General features: G+C 43.7%; 1 protein-coding gene across 2 annotated transcripts in view; it reads right to left on the bottom strand.

Annotated features, from left to right (window-relative positions):
• Positions 1-14,301, bottom strand: part of ATPAF2 (ATP synthase mitochondrial F1 complex assembly factor 2) — a 178,461-nt gene that overhangs the window by 111,437 nt on the left and 52,723 nt on the right. For both annotated transcript variants that reach the window (XM_078665194.1, XM_078665193.1), the window contains exon 2: positions 10,995-11,173. In XM_078665194.1, coding sequence (XP_078521320.1) covers positions 10,995-11,133 — 139 coding nt within the window. In that variant the 5' untranslated portion in view covers positions 11,134-11,173. The remainder of the gene's footprint in view (positions 1-10,994; positions 11,174-14,301) is intronic.

Below are 14,301 nucleotides of genomic sequence, written 5' to 3'. Positions count from 1 at the left end.
AATAAAGAAATGAACAAATACAAGGACTACTTCATGAGGAAGAAGATTAACAAACTTCAGAAGGACATCAAGAATTTCGAAAGGCAAAAGATCTACCCATACACCAAAGAAAATTATCTACCATCAGGAAGGGAGAGTCCTCTGATGATGGCTCCACAACATCCAATAGATCCAATTGACCCAACAGCGACTCTAGTAACACTAGCTGGGACAGCAACAGAAGAGGCCAAGGTCTTCTACCAGCCCCGCAGATGTATGGCTACCCCCCCACCGGGCTTTACAGGAGCAACACCTGTATCATACCCTGGTTTCTCCAGACCTCAACCACCATTCCAACCCTTCTTCCAACACTAAGCCCCCAAACCTTTTTAGGGCAGAGGAAGAAGAAGAAACAACCACAAACAGGTTCAATGGATGGACTCAGGAAACCAACGGTAAACCAGGAGCCAGAATGCCAAGAAATATTGATCGTCAATATATCCAATAGACGCCTCACCGCAGACAAAACTATAGTCCTAGAGAAAGGTTTAGGCTTTGTTCCCACCCACAAGAAAGACCAATTCAGACAGACCAATTCAGACTGGTTGGAGAACTTCATACCTTCTTTAGGAAGATTAGATTACAGTCTTCTTTAAAGACCATGAGAACATAAATCCTCCAGGTTCCGGATTAAGAAATCCAACTAAATTCACAGAGACCACAGCTATTACCCAGAGTGAAATACTCACTTTTGAAAGGCTGTTTTAACCCCTTGAGTGCTTGTGACGAGCTCAGCTCGTCATGAGGCACAGTGCAGCTGGACTCATGACGAGCTCAGCTCGTCACGGCCGTTGGAACGTTCACACGCAGGGATAATTTCCCCGCAGTGCTGAACGTTTCAATACGGGTGTGGCTGTGACGAGCTCAGCTCGTCTTGAGTGCAGCTCCACTGTGCCTCATGACGAGCTGAGCTCGTCACAAGTTCAGCGCCGCGCGCGCGCCCCCCCCAGACAACGGGGGGAACACACCCCGTAGTGAAGGTGTTAAAAGAAGTGAATAAACTGGAACCTACAACTTATTTTATTTTATTTATAGTGTTTTATATAGCGCGAACAAGACCCGTGGGTATCAGAGCGCTTAACATAGAAGATTACAGATTGACATTATAGTAGCAATTATAACAGCAACACAGATATGAAGGTAGAAGGTGATATGCTATCTATGGTGATTAGATAAATATATTCCTAACGCCTGTGCAATTAGCATTAAGAGGTGCATAAGGTTTAGCTTGTGTCATAGTCATACAGTCAGCTCGGTGAGGTAGGGTTACATAGTATTATCAGTACAATTACCTGAGTAATTAGCAACAAGAGTTGAATGGGTTTAGCTAGTAGCAAGGATCATAAAGATAAACAAAGTAAGGTAGAGGTAATATCTTTTTGGGTGTGAGATACAGTGTAGAGATCACATAAATATGAGGTAGCAGTAAAGTGTACAGCCGAGGCTTGAACGGTAATCAGTCATTTGTCTTATTGATCTTCAGATTATTCATGAAGAGTCCGATCCTCTTTTGGCGTAAATGTTCATACCAATGGTCTGTAGGCCTCTCTATGTAGGGTATTTACTCATCATGTGGCTCTTCAGTTCCCGTTTAAATGTTGCAGTATTTTTAATCTTCCTGATGTTAGGAGGGAGTGAATTCCAGACTCTGGGGGCGGCTCCGGCGAATGCTCGGTCATAGGTCTTTTTCTTCCGGAAGAAGGCCGGCTGCAATAGTAACTCTTTAGCGCTTCTAGTTGGTCTGTTACCTCCCGATAGCTTAATTTTCTTGGCTAGATATCTAGGCGTGTTGTAGTGGACCGCTTTGTGGGTAATACAGGCTATCTTCATTTTAATTCTAGCTTCGTAAGGTAACCAGTTTAGTGCCTTCAGGTGAGGAGATATGTGATCGAATTTCCTCGTTCCCGTGATGAGTCTTGCCGCTGCGTTGAGACAGGCTTTTAGTGGTGCAGTGGATGTTTTCGGTAGGCCAGCTAACGTGGTGCAGCCATATTCGATCCTCGAGATAACTAGCGATTGGATAGCAAGTTTTAGATCCGCTTCTGAGATAAAGGGTTTCAGTTTTCTTAGATAGTTCAAGTGGAAACGTGCGCTCTTGGCCATTGAGTTGATGTGTTCTTTCATGTCGAGGTTCTCGTCTAATGTAATTCCTAGTGATTTGGCTGAGTTAACTAGGGTCGGGTGCAGTTAAGCGCAGTCACCAATTTAGCCCATTCCTTTACCTCTGGTTGACTCCTAGTCGGTGAGATTAACAGGAATTCTGTTTTGTTGGCATTAAGTTTCAGATGATTGGCTGTTAGCCATTGCAATGCTTTCTTTAGAGTTGCATTCATTAGGTCAATGTCATCACTGCAGGCAATCTTCATATATATTTGCGTGTCGTCTGCATACATGTGGTAGGAGATCTGTGATTTTCAAAGAATCTCCGTGAGAGGTTCTACATACAAGTTGAATAGATCTGGGGATAACGTTGAACCTTGAGGGACCCCGATTGCGTTAGGGCATGGGGAGGAGATTGCTTGGTTGACCAGGAATAGTTGAGTCCTGTTCTGCAGGAAGGAATTAAACCATTTCAGTACGTTTCCAGATAAACCCATCCTGTCTTGTAGCCTGATCATCAGGATCTCATGATTTACCGTGTCAAATGCTGATGACAAGTCTAGAAGGATCAGTAGGCACGCATGATTTTGGTCAAGGGCTTGTAAGGCGTCATCAACAATATGTAGGATCGCAGTTTCAGTACTGTGCCCTGTTCTGAAACCTGATTGGCAGTCATCAAGTAATGCGAACTTATCGATATGTTGACTCAGTTGGCCCTGCACGCATTTCTCAATAAGTTTGGCCAGTAAAGGGATGTTGGTCACTGGTCGATAGTTATTCGGGTCTGTTGCATCCGCTGTCGGTTTTTTGATGATGGGAACTACCTGCCCCGTTTTTAGGCAGTCAGGGAGGGTCCCTTGTGCAAGTGAGGCATTTATTATCTCAGTCCAGATCGGAACCAGAGTGTGGCTGATTTCTCTTACACATTTTGCCGGTAACGGGTCTTGATAGTGGTTGTTCGGTCTAAGTTCCGCTAGCGTTTTGGCGATCTTTTCCTGGTCATATAGTTCAAATGTGTCCCAATTTGCCTTATTTTTTGTTTGAAGATCTTCCGTTGTCGCATTAGCCTCATTTTTAGATGAGGGATGGGTCGTGAGGTTAGCCGCTGCACTTGTGAGCTCAACTTCTAGCAGTTTGTTTTTTTCCGTGAAAAATGAGGAGAATTCCTCGCAGCTTATGTGATTTTTTGGGTTCTCTTGACCCGTTTTGGTTAGTTTATTTGACTGTTGTTTTAGGATCTCAAAGAGTTTTCGTGGTCTGTTTATGGCATTGTCCAGTTCAGCCCTTATAAATTCTTTTTTGGAGTTGATTATCTTTTTGTTATATTGTTTCCTTGTTTTTCTGAGGGCTTTCAGCTCGGGGGAGGAGGGATGTTGTCTCCATTTCCTTTCAGCCATTCTCAGTTTTCGCCTATCCTCGTTCAGTGCCTCATTAAACCAAGGATTTTTTGGCTTTTCCGAGACTCTTTTCAATTTTTGAGGCAAGGTGTCATTGACTATATTACCGATCGAGGTTATGTAGTGATCCGTCAGCTCATTGACATTCTGCCTGTTGTTACGAGGCTTCAGGTCTTTCTCACATCTTTCAACCAATAGTTCAATATTAGCTTCTTTTGTATCTCGTATCAGTTTTTTGAACTTACGGGGTTGCACGGTCCTGCCCTTTTTCATTGTAGGTATCGCGAATGTTATGGCGTGATGGTCAGACCAATCACACGTGTCTATAGCGAGGATTGATATCTCTTTGTTTCTTGAAATAATCCAGTCTAAAGTCGCTCCTTGTGAGTGAGTGGGCTGGGTGCATGCTTGTGTAAGGTTTAGCTCATAGAGGAAGTCTTTAATCGAGTTAACCAGTTTGTCATTGCCGTCGTCCCAGTGGAGGTTAAAGTCACCTAGGAATATGTTTTGGCATCCGGGTTAGAGTTGGCAGTTATGATCTCTATAAGATGCTCTGTGAACTTTGCGTTATCTCCAGGTGGGTGGTAGAACGCATGTAGGTTAAAGCTTTGATTATTTAGTAATCTTATGTTAAGACCAAGGTATTCACATGATTCTATAGGGTCGGATTGGAATGTGTTGACCTCGATCTCTGAGCGGTGAATGCGCGCTATACCTCCTCCCACTTTCCTCGGTCTGTCTAACCTGACGATGTTATATTGTGGTGGTACTAAGAGATCCATGGTAGGAGAGGATGATTCACGGAGCCATGTTTCCGTGAGAATAGCCAGGTCGATTTCCTTGTTAATGATTAGGGCGGCTATGTCTGATGCATGTTTAGTTGCCGAACGACAGTTAAGTAGTAGGCAGTTCAGGGTTTTCTGTGAGTTAACGCTCTTTACATTTTCAGTTTCGGTTGCAGTTACCTGGATATGTTGTAAGTTGTGGTGGATTGCTTTCCTATCGTTCTTTCTGGACGATCTATTAGAGTCAATAGGTACAATTTCGATTTTCTCTTCCTTTCTCGGAGCCGGTTGTTCATAAGATCGAAGTAGGGCAAGGGCTTCTTCGTTTGGTAAGGGATTGGTCCTGTTTGGTCTGTTGGGTCGGAGTACAAGATTCTGGATGTGTGAGACCTTAGTGTGCGTATTTATCGTCATCTCCCAGATTTTCCCAATTGTCTGTGAGACTTTCATCGAGTCTTGTGCCAGGTTGCCTATTAGTTTCTTGAGCTCCTGGACTTCTTTCTGTGTTCGAGATGATTTCTTATGTGAGATAGATCTGGCTGTTTGCGTTCTGCGTTTTGCTCTCCTCCGTGAATGGTCTGATCTCACTGCCACATATCTTACCGTTGTATCCTTAGTTTGGTTGTGGTTCCTGGCTCTATTAGGGGTGTCACCATTGTTTCCTATGTTGTTAGGTGTAGAGGGTGTTTTTGTGGGTAAGGATCTATGGGACTCTAGACTCGTATTCGAGGGAGGTTGGGGAACTTCCTTTGACAACCTACATGCCAGACACAGAAGAGCAATCATAGACCTAACAACGGACCAGAATATTGTTATCAAACCAGCTGATAAAGTGGGTGCCACAGTTATTATGAACTCGAAAGACTAAGACACTGAATGCCAAAAACAACTAGCAAACACCCGCAGCTACATGAAACTGGAAACAGACCCAACAGAATCCTTAACTAGACAGATTAAGAGCATGGTCAATAAAGCAGCCAATAATGGATGGATTTCGAAGAACAAAGCTGATTTTCTAGTGAAAACTTCGCCACGGATTCCTTATTTCTACATCCTCCGGAAGATCCACAAGAATATACACCGTCCACCAGGCAGACCAATAGTATCCAGGATCGGATCTCCTCTGGAACCTCTGAATCAATTCTGTGACCACTATTCACAACCCCTGGTACAGAATACTCCATCCTACCTTAAGGACACCAAGGAAACATTGGGTCTCATCAACGACTTGTTGAATCTTCAGGAGATCATGTTCCTTGTCACCCTCGATGTGTAGGCCCTTCATACTAATATTCCAGAAGATGCCTCCATCAGGGTCATTGATACCATCTTAAGGACCACTACAACCCCTTCATCTAGTCCAGTGGACTTCATCATGGAGTGTGCAAGCATTGCCCTGAAAAACATTTTTTTTCCAATATAAAAATCAACTGTATCACCAAAAACATGGGACTTCTATGGGCAGCATATTTGCGCCCAGCCTGGCCTGCCTCTATATGGCCCACTTCGAATCCTCTCATGTGTTCTCAGACACCAACCCCTACCAGACTGACATCATCAAATGGAAATGCCACATTGAGGACATACTGTTTTTTTGGGGGAGGTACAGAAGAAGGATACCAAGAACTTCACCTTTTACATTAACTCGATGGATCCATACGTGAACTTCACCCTCTCAAAATCCAAGGAGGAAATCCCTTTCCTTGACCTCCTTATTTCCTTGGATCATGGTGTACTCAGAACCAGAACCTTCAAGAAAAAGACAGACTGCAACAGCCTGCTTCCCTTCAATAGCCATCACTCAAAGGCTTTACGTGAAAACTTACCCTACGGACAAATGTTGTGCTTAAGGAGAAACTGCAGTAATCTAACTGATTACGAATAACAAGCTGACAATTTGAGTAAAAACCTCAAAGCCAGACACTATCCTACCAAAGTAATCAGAAACGAGAATACGAGAGCACGAAACAAACACCATAAAGCCTTATTGGAAACCATTCCTAAACCCAAAGATGAGACCATGACATGTGTAACAACTTTCACCCTGATATCTAATGAAATTAAGAATATCATCTTGAAACATTGGAAGATTGTCAACACAGGGGAGCTGTACTCCGAACGCCCTAGATTCGCCTTCAAGAGAACACAAAATATCAGGGACCTCCTGGTACTTACAAGACCACACCCCCAGATGCCCACACAATGGAACTTACCAGCAGTGAAAGGTCACTACCCATGTGGTAGCTGCAGTGCCTGATGTATACTAATCACCATGCCATACTTACCCTACTACTATTGTCATAATGTGTTGGGGTACCGACTCCTATACCAGTTTTACGAATTTCGACTACCTCACCACTGTTTTTAACTATGACTTCTTTTGTTCAGCCATCATCAAGATTGAGTCTGGTCTACAAGTTTGAGGCCTGCGATATTAATATGGTCCACTCTATAGGGACCATCTTGGTGTCGTATGACTTCTACACCAGACACATGACTAACTATTTTATGTACAGTCTGTTCGTTCCCCCTTCCCCTCTCCCTCTTGTCGTTTTAGATTGGACCACCTCCACGGTCCCGCTGTTGGCACTACTTCATTTGAGGAGGTCAACTCCAATATGTGCACTCTCTATCCTACCTTCTCTTTGGTCCTGATGAAGCGCTAGGGATCTCATCCTGAGACCATTATAAGCGTGAAACAGGTCAACCTATTTTACATCACCTACGCACATGCATAGCATCTTTTAGCTACTTATGGCCATTATAACCCTCTGACACCCACTACCCTTTTGGTTTTTTATCTGTGACAGAGGGATCTCTATCATTCAATCTGGTCTAAACAGATAACCTCTAGCCACTTTTAATTCACTCATCACTTCACGAGCACTCACTCTCACTCATCATACTGCGTAATAACAAAAAGATCTCTGCCAAAGCAACCCTTCTGGGAACCTGTAGGCATTGCAGTGCCGGCCAGACGATGAGCACCGCCCTATGATGAAGCATGACATCGTTAGGGATGTGTGAGGGCACCAAGTAAAAGTCACCTTGACTTCGCCTCCTAGCTCTCTATAACGACTCCCTCTGTCTGCTCTCAGGAACAGTGGCCCTTCATTTTGAATGTTTCATTTTTTGGGAGCAAGCGCACTGGACTTTCATCAAGTTCCTTGTCCCCATCCTCTCTTTTTTTTGCGTAAATACTTTACACATTGCCTCTAAGATAAGCCTGACTGCCTTTGTGCCAAACTACTAGATGGTTAAGCAGAGGTTAACTTAGTCACTGTTTATGGTTCGCCCTGATTAGGACTGACGCTGTTACTTGAGAAGGGCTCAGACCTTCCTCAACCAACAACCCAATTTCTCACAGACCATGCACCCAATAAAAAGCACAAGCAACCATATCACGTATCTCCCTTCTTTGGAATAGAAAACAAAAATCAAAATGAAACAAAGTCCATTAAATTTTTTGGATGTGTGATCTTATCCTCACTGTGTCGTAGAATTACACAACTCCCTTCAGCACATTCAAGCTGTCCTGAACTAATTCTCAAATTTCCTTCAACTCCTGAATCATTAGCTAAAGTTCCATTGGAAACTTCTTGCTCAACCTTAGCAAGAACCGGATCTTCAACATTTGTTTCTCTGATGGAATTTCCAGGCTTTAACTTTGTGAAATTATCATTATAAACACTATCCTAATCAACTATTGAGTCTTGACGATAGTCTTTGGCAATTTGAACTTTGACGAGATTTTACCATTTGCCATAGTCTAGCTTAACAAAGCCTTTACCTACAAAAATCACTTTTAAAATTGTGAAATAACTTGACATTTCTTTAAACACATAGCTGGGTAGCTTGACTTTAACCATATCAAGTTTTTTTAATGTATACTCTTTCACATTTTATTTCCTGTCACACTGTACCTTGCAATTGTTCCGTTTCTCAGGCACAATCTTTCTAGCCAAGTCAAAAAATTCTGAGTTAACTTTTGTATTATGGGTATTAGTAAAACAACTGGAAATACCTCTGAATATGGAGAGTGGTTTTTCACTAACATTAAAGAAAAAACTTGTAATGTAATGTAAGTCGTTTTTTATAAAGCGCGATATCACTCCAAGGAGCATCTTGCCGCTGAAAGACCAGAGAAGGTGAAGGGTCTGGTCAGTCTGCTTCCAGTAGTAAGGACATGGTACTCATATTAAAGCTCTAGCGCACATGTCCAGAAGACTAAAAATCCAAGTTTTCAGTGATTTTCTGTACTCAGATTCCAAGGCCATAGCCCGGAGATGTGTGTGTGTGTGTGTGTGTGTGTGTGGGGGGGGGGGGGGTATGCGTGATGGATGGTAACGCAAGTACCTCTTTTGTAGGTACTTTGGTCCTCGTGAGTGAAAAGCCCTAAAGGTGATTACTTCGACTTTGAACAATACCCGTTTGTAAATTGGTAGCCAGTGGAGAATGTTCAGTGCGGCAGACGCTGAGGATTTCCTAGGCCACTTCAGTACAAGCCTGGCCGTGGCGTGCTGTACCATTTGCAGCTTGTGTATGATAACCTTGTTATCTTATCTTATCTTAGCCAGAATTTGTACAGCGCACGTACACCCGAGTGTTTCTTGGCGCTAACCGACATGTCTGAAAACTACACCCAAGAAGGAGAAAGGGAACTACGCCAAGGTCTGCGCAAACAGCCACGTTTTTAGTTGCCGCCTGATCTGAAGAAGAGTAGTAGAGGAGCGGATCTCCAGAGTGAGGATATTCCACAACTTAGTAGCAAGTGTGGCAAACCTGCGTCCTCCCTTACGTTGGAACTTAAAACGAGGAACAGTTAAGAGAATTTGAGAGGCAGACCGAAGATTACGGGCAGGGGTGTATTTCGGTAGGAGTACCTGAATAAACCTGGGACTACGTGCATAAAGGGCCTTGAACGTCATACAGGCAACTTTAAAAAGAGTGCGTTGTACAATAGGGAGCCAATGAAGTTGCATTAGCAACGGTCTAGCAGAGTGCCAACAAGGGAGGCGATAAATGAGTCTAGCGGCTTGATTTTGGGCTAATTGCAGACGCTTGCCAAGTGCGGCCGAGATACCCAGGTAGATGGCATTGGCATAATCCAAGCGTGATAACACCAGGGCCATTACAACCTGGGTAAGGGCAGAAGGAGTGAGCAGTCGGCTGATCTTCTTTATTTTCCGAAATTGGAAAAAACACGAATACACCACAGCATTGACTTGGGGCCTTAGTGAGAACTCATCATCGATGATTACCCCCAGGCTTTTCACCAATTTAGAAGGATTGGGGGGTGGGCCAGTAGCCCCAGAAAAGCTTGCTCTTGCCGAAAAGAACCAATTCGGTCTTTTCAGGATTCAGCTTGAGATGGTTACTGTCCATCCAATGACCTATAAAAAGCATGGTAGATTGAAATTGATTAACAGATTCTGGAGAGTCGGCGATGGTAAAGGTGAGTTGCAAATCATCTGCATAATTAAAGGTTGTGACTTTAAAAGATTTTAAAGAATGCAGGTTTCCGCATACAGACTGTTACAGTAGTCGAGTCTTGATGTTATAAGGGCGACCACTACCATTTTTCTGGCTGATAGAGGGAGTAGATCAAAGAATTTCCTTAAGCCCTTTATAACACCCCTTGAAACCGCCATCTAAATAACTTAAGCAATTAATCTATTAACTCACTCTACACAAACCCACTGTTAGGAGAATATGAAATCTGTGTTTTTGTGGGAAATTCATCCATAACATAAAAATTCTTGCATTTTGCAAAGACGTAAATTGGACACCATTGACAGTAGTGATAGAAAACCGTCTCTGTGAAAGCAATCTTTTAAGAAACATGAGTATTTCAACGTGGTGTATTCTTTGATGAACTTACATTCCACCCATTTTGAAAATAATGATTTGTAACAACAGCCTGTCTGTGCATTCAAAAAGCAGCACATGGTAAAGCCCTAAAAATCAAACACTAAATGCTATCAGGGAGCCTGAGGAAATTGAACTAGAAATAGTGGTGACTTCAATTCTTTAAGAGATTTTCACAAATGTCTGTAATCATAACTAACATAAAATTTGTGGTGAGACATCCATATAAGGGCAACAGTAATATATCCTGTCCGTTTACAATGGAGTATGAGTATCTTTACTAAGTTATCATATATGCTTTATCAATAAATGAACACATTATAAAATAACACAAGGATTGCTTATCTAGAATCTTATATTACAAATACTGGTGCTGCATGAAACCAGGAAAATTAGATGGTTTTAGACTGTTGCACAAACAAGATTTATACTTGGTTTCCATCGACTAATGTAAGCAATCAAGGAGCAATCAACCAATTTCTGAAAGCAATCAAAAAGCATCAGGCATGCAGATCAGTGACAGAGTTCTAGGGATCAAAAATTTGAAGAAAACTAGTTTCTATAAAAAAGCAGTGAAAATTGGAAAGAAAAGAGGTTTGGATTTCTGACGTCTCTCTGAAACAGTAGGATTTAATTAAATAGTTGATCAACTAAATACTTAAAATAAGAGTAGATGAGCTCAGATTAAGCGCCAGAAGGCTTTGTGGCAGTAATAAAAGGTTGTTCACCTCAAGCACAAAGGGAGCATTAACAAACCCCCAAAAAGTAAGCAATTCTAGAACAACCTCAAACATTCATTGCTTACCAGCTGGTGGGGTATATGAACGTCGTATGTTTGGTCCAAATAGGTCCACCGTTCTGTTCAGCATTACAACGGAACACTGGCTCATAAAGGGACTCCTTCGGGGGCATCTCTGGTACAGTTGGGACAGGCTGCGCAACATCTTCAGATCAATTCACACAGCTTCTTGCACGATCAGATTTCTGTAACACATGAAACACTTTAGCAAAACAAAATTACTGTCTTTCCAGATGATATTGGCACAAGTAACTGCTTGGTGTTGCATTTGGTAAGAAGAATACTGAATTTTCAAGGTATCTGTCAGACAGCCTCTCCACCTTCTGTATCAGTAAACCAAATCTCTAAGCACTCAGTATGCTAGAGCCCGCTTAACAGCACTTGTGTGTGATAGTCTGAAATTAGGAAACTGAAGGACTCCGTAACCTCCAAGCACACAATGCCGGAACCCCGCCAATTTGCCCCTGCCAAAAAGGGAACACCCCTCACTTGTTCTCTAAGGGAGGGGCGGTGTGCTAGCAGCTGCAACCCACAGTTGAAAAACCTGCCACTAGAGAAAGCACTCCCCTGCACGCCCCCGGTGAGCCAGGAGGAATGGAATGCCACCCCTTCGGGTGATCAGCTGGACCTGGGAGGGTTGGTGGATGGGTGAGAGGGGTGCCATGCCCAAAAAGGTGGTTGGCACAAGGGCATACAATTACTTAATTTAACTTGCCTCCAGATTCTTGTCCCTATATTGCTATAATGTCCAAAGTGCCCCACTTATCACATGGGTCAGAGGAATCCTTCTTACAACTAAAAACCAAACGCCTGCATTAGCTTTGCACCCATCCTGGCCTCCCCTACTGTATGCCCAGCATATATTCATGGTTAGGAGGGTGGACATGGTAAGGCCCCTGCCTAAGTCCTATAGGGGCGATTGTGTCATTGTAAATTTCGGTGACCAATCCATGGTGCACAACCTCCTTAACAGCTGTACACACCAAAACTGGGCAAGATTTAATACAGCTCATCTACCACTGGGCTTCTTCTACCGCCATCTGAAGGATGCGTCTGGCCCGGCCCCCTATCCTTTTTAGGTCTCGCCTAGCGTGCTGCGCACATGCGTAGCTCGCTCATCGAGATTTATTGCAGATGAGTTTTAGAAAAGGGCTTGAAGCCCTGCCCCTTATTTCCATTGGCTTGCGTCGCCGTTTATGTTAAGCGGTTGCCTGCCATCGGAAATAAGGTTTCTAGGGTGCCTCCTTTTGGCTTTTTTGTCCGGCCCATCCGGACTGGCTCGCCTGCTTCACGGCTGTCATGAAGAGTTTTCTTATCTGCTGGTTTATTTAACAAGCAGATAAGAAAAGTCTTCACAACAGCTGTGTAGCAGGCATGGAGCTCAATGGCGCACAGGGTCACGGGGAGGACAGGGCTTCATTACCCACAGTAAAAACAGGATGAACAAATGTTTTTATAGCGGTGCCAATGCTAATTTTACTGCGGGAAAGTGTGCGTATATGATGGCATCTGTATTTTAAATATCTTAAGCTGGCAATATGAATAAAACATATCTGCCGCCAATGCAACCAATATTGACAATTCTGAAGGATTTTTTTTTTGCACTAATGGTAGCATTATGCATATTTTGCATTCTTCAATTTCACGGAGTGCAATACGATGCCACTTTATATATGTGCATAGTTTTTAAAGGATTTACAGTGTTATTTTTTACAGAAAATGTTTAACATATTCAAATATAAGAATGCCATTTCTTCCAAATTGAAAGAGCATTTACATTAACGCGTCCTTTAAACCCCCCCCCCCCTGTTCTGTCACCCCAGACCACATTCCTCTTTCTAAGTACTCAAAGATTAATCATCAGCCCAGGATCACAGGATGCTGAGCCACGCCGAGATCAAAACTTCACCAACCCATTCAAATTTGTACCCGAACTCTCCCCCCCCAGCTCTCCGAGGGCACCTAGCCTCCTGCAACCATCCATAGCGCCTTAATCCCGGCTGTGCCATCCCCAGGTGCCTGCGCATCCTCCCCGCCCGTCCCCCACCCCTCTACCCAGTCACGTGCGATTCCCCACACAGATCTCCTGTAATCCTGTCCGCCCTCTAAGAAATAATCTCACTGAGCTATTGGTATTATAAATGGCAATGCGTTTTAAGTATTTTTTTTTGTAAAAACATAAATAAAAGGCATTGTCATTTACGATGCGAGAGTTTAAGTATCGGCACTGTAAAAGGCAATGCCATTTATTTATCCGTTTTCAAAACCAACACATAGATAAAGGTTTGTCATTTACAATGCCAATAGCTCAAACTTTTGCAAATGCGAGACCTATTGCATTGCAAATGATTGTTTAACAGACCAGCAAAGTTGGTCTGTGGAGCATGTATTGCTCAGTGGAGTAACCCTGTTCTAGCCGAATTTCCCTCCCTACTAACAGAGGTGAATTGACTCCATACCAACCTGACAGGCAACATTAGCAAGGAGATTTTGTATACAGACCGCACCAGACATAGCTCTAGCCTAGACAAAAACAGCCCGGTGCCCCAGTCCATGAGCAATGATTCACACTCGGCAACCCACGCTTATTGGCCAACCCAGGCATTGACAGTTCAATCAATCAATCATGCCATTTGTATAGCGCACTACTCACCCGGGAGGGTCTCAAGGCGCTTGGGGGGAGGGGTATGCTACTGCTCGAACAGCCAGGTCTTGAGTTGTTTCCTGAAGGCGAGATGGTCCTGGGTCAGCCGAAGGTGGATGGGGAGGGAGTTCCAAGTCTTGGCAGCCAGGTAAGAGAAGGATCTTCCTCCGGCGGTGGCTCTTCGGATGCGTGGTACGGCTGCGAGGGCGAGGCTGGTGGACCGTAGCTGGCGGGTGGGCGTGTAGAAGGTCAGGCGGTCGTTGAGGTACTTGGGGCCCAGTTCACCTTTCTCTTCCAACATAGGAGAACGCCTTTCGATGATCAGTATCGATATTACGCTGCAGCATTGTGCTTCCATTTCTCCACATAAGTCACTGTTGAGCTGGAACACTGCAGGAATCAGGGGCAAATTAGGAGATTCTGATTGGGGTACTTTTGTTGACGATCAAGACATCTCTTTATTTCAAGAGATGTGGGCACTAGACCAAGTGAATAGGAGTGGCTACAAAAGTTATAGCATCCCAGCCAATAAATCTAGTGCTGGTAGCCCCTCTGGCGGATTAGCAGCCCTGGTTCGATCTACCTACTCTGCCAACTTAGGGCGAACAAAGCGATACCAAAGGGGATGATGGACGGAGCGTTTGAGCAAATCAAACACTCACACCCAGT

Source organism: Lissotriton helveticus, chromosome 10 (genome assembly GCF_964261635.1).
Source record: "Lissotriton helveticus chromosome 10, aLisHel1.1, whole genome shotgun sequence".
Classification (NCBI taxonomy): domain Eukaryota; kingdom Metazoa; phylum Chordata; class Amphibia; order Caudata; family Salamandridae; genus Lissotriton; species Lissotriton helveticus.
The sequence above is the reverse complement of the archived record's forward strand: the minus strand, read 5'-3'. Positions and strand labels throughout refer to the sequence as shown.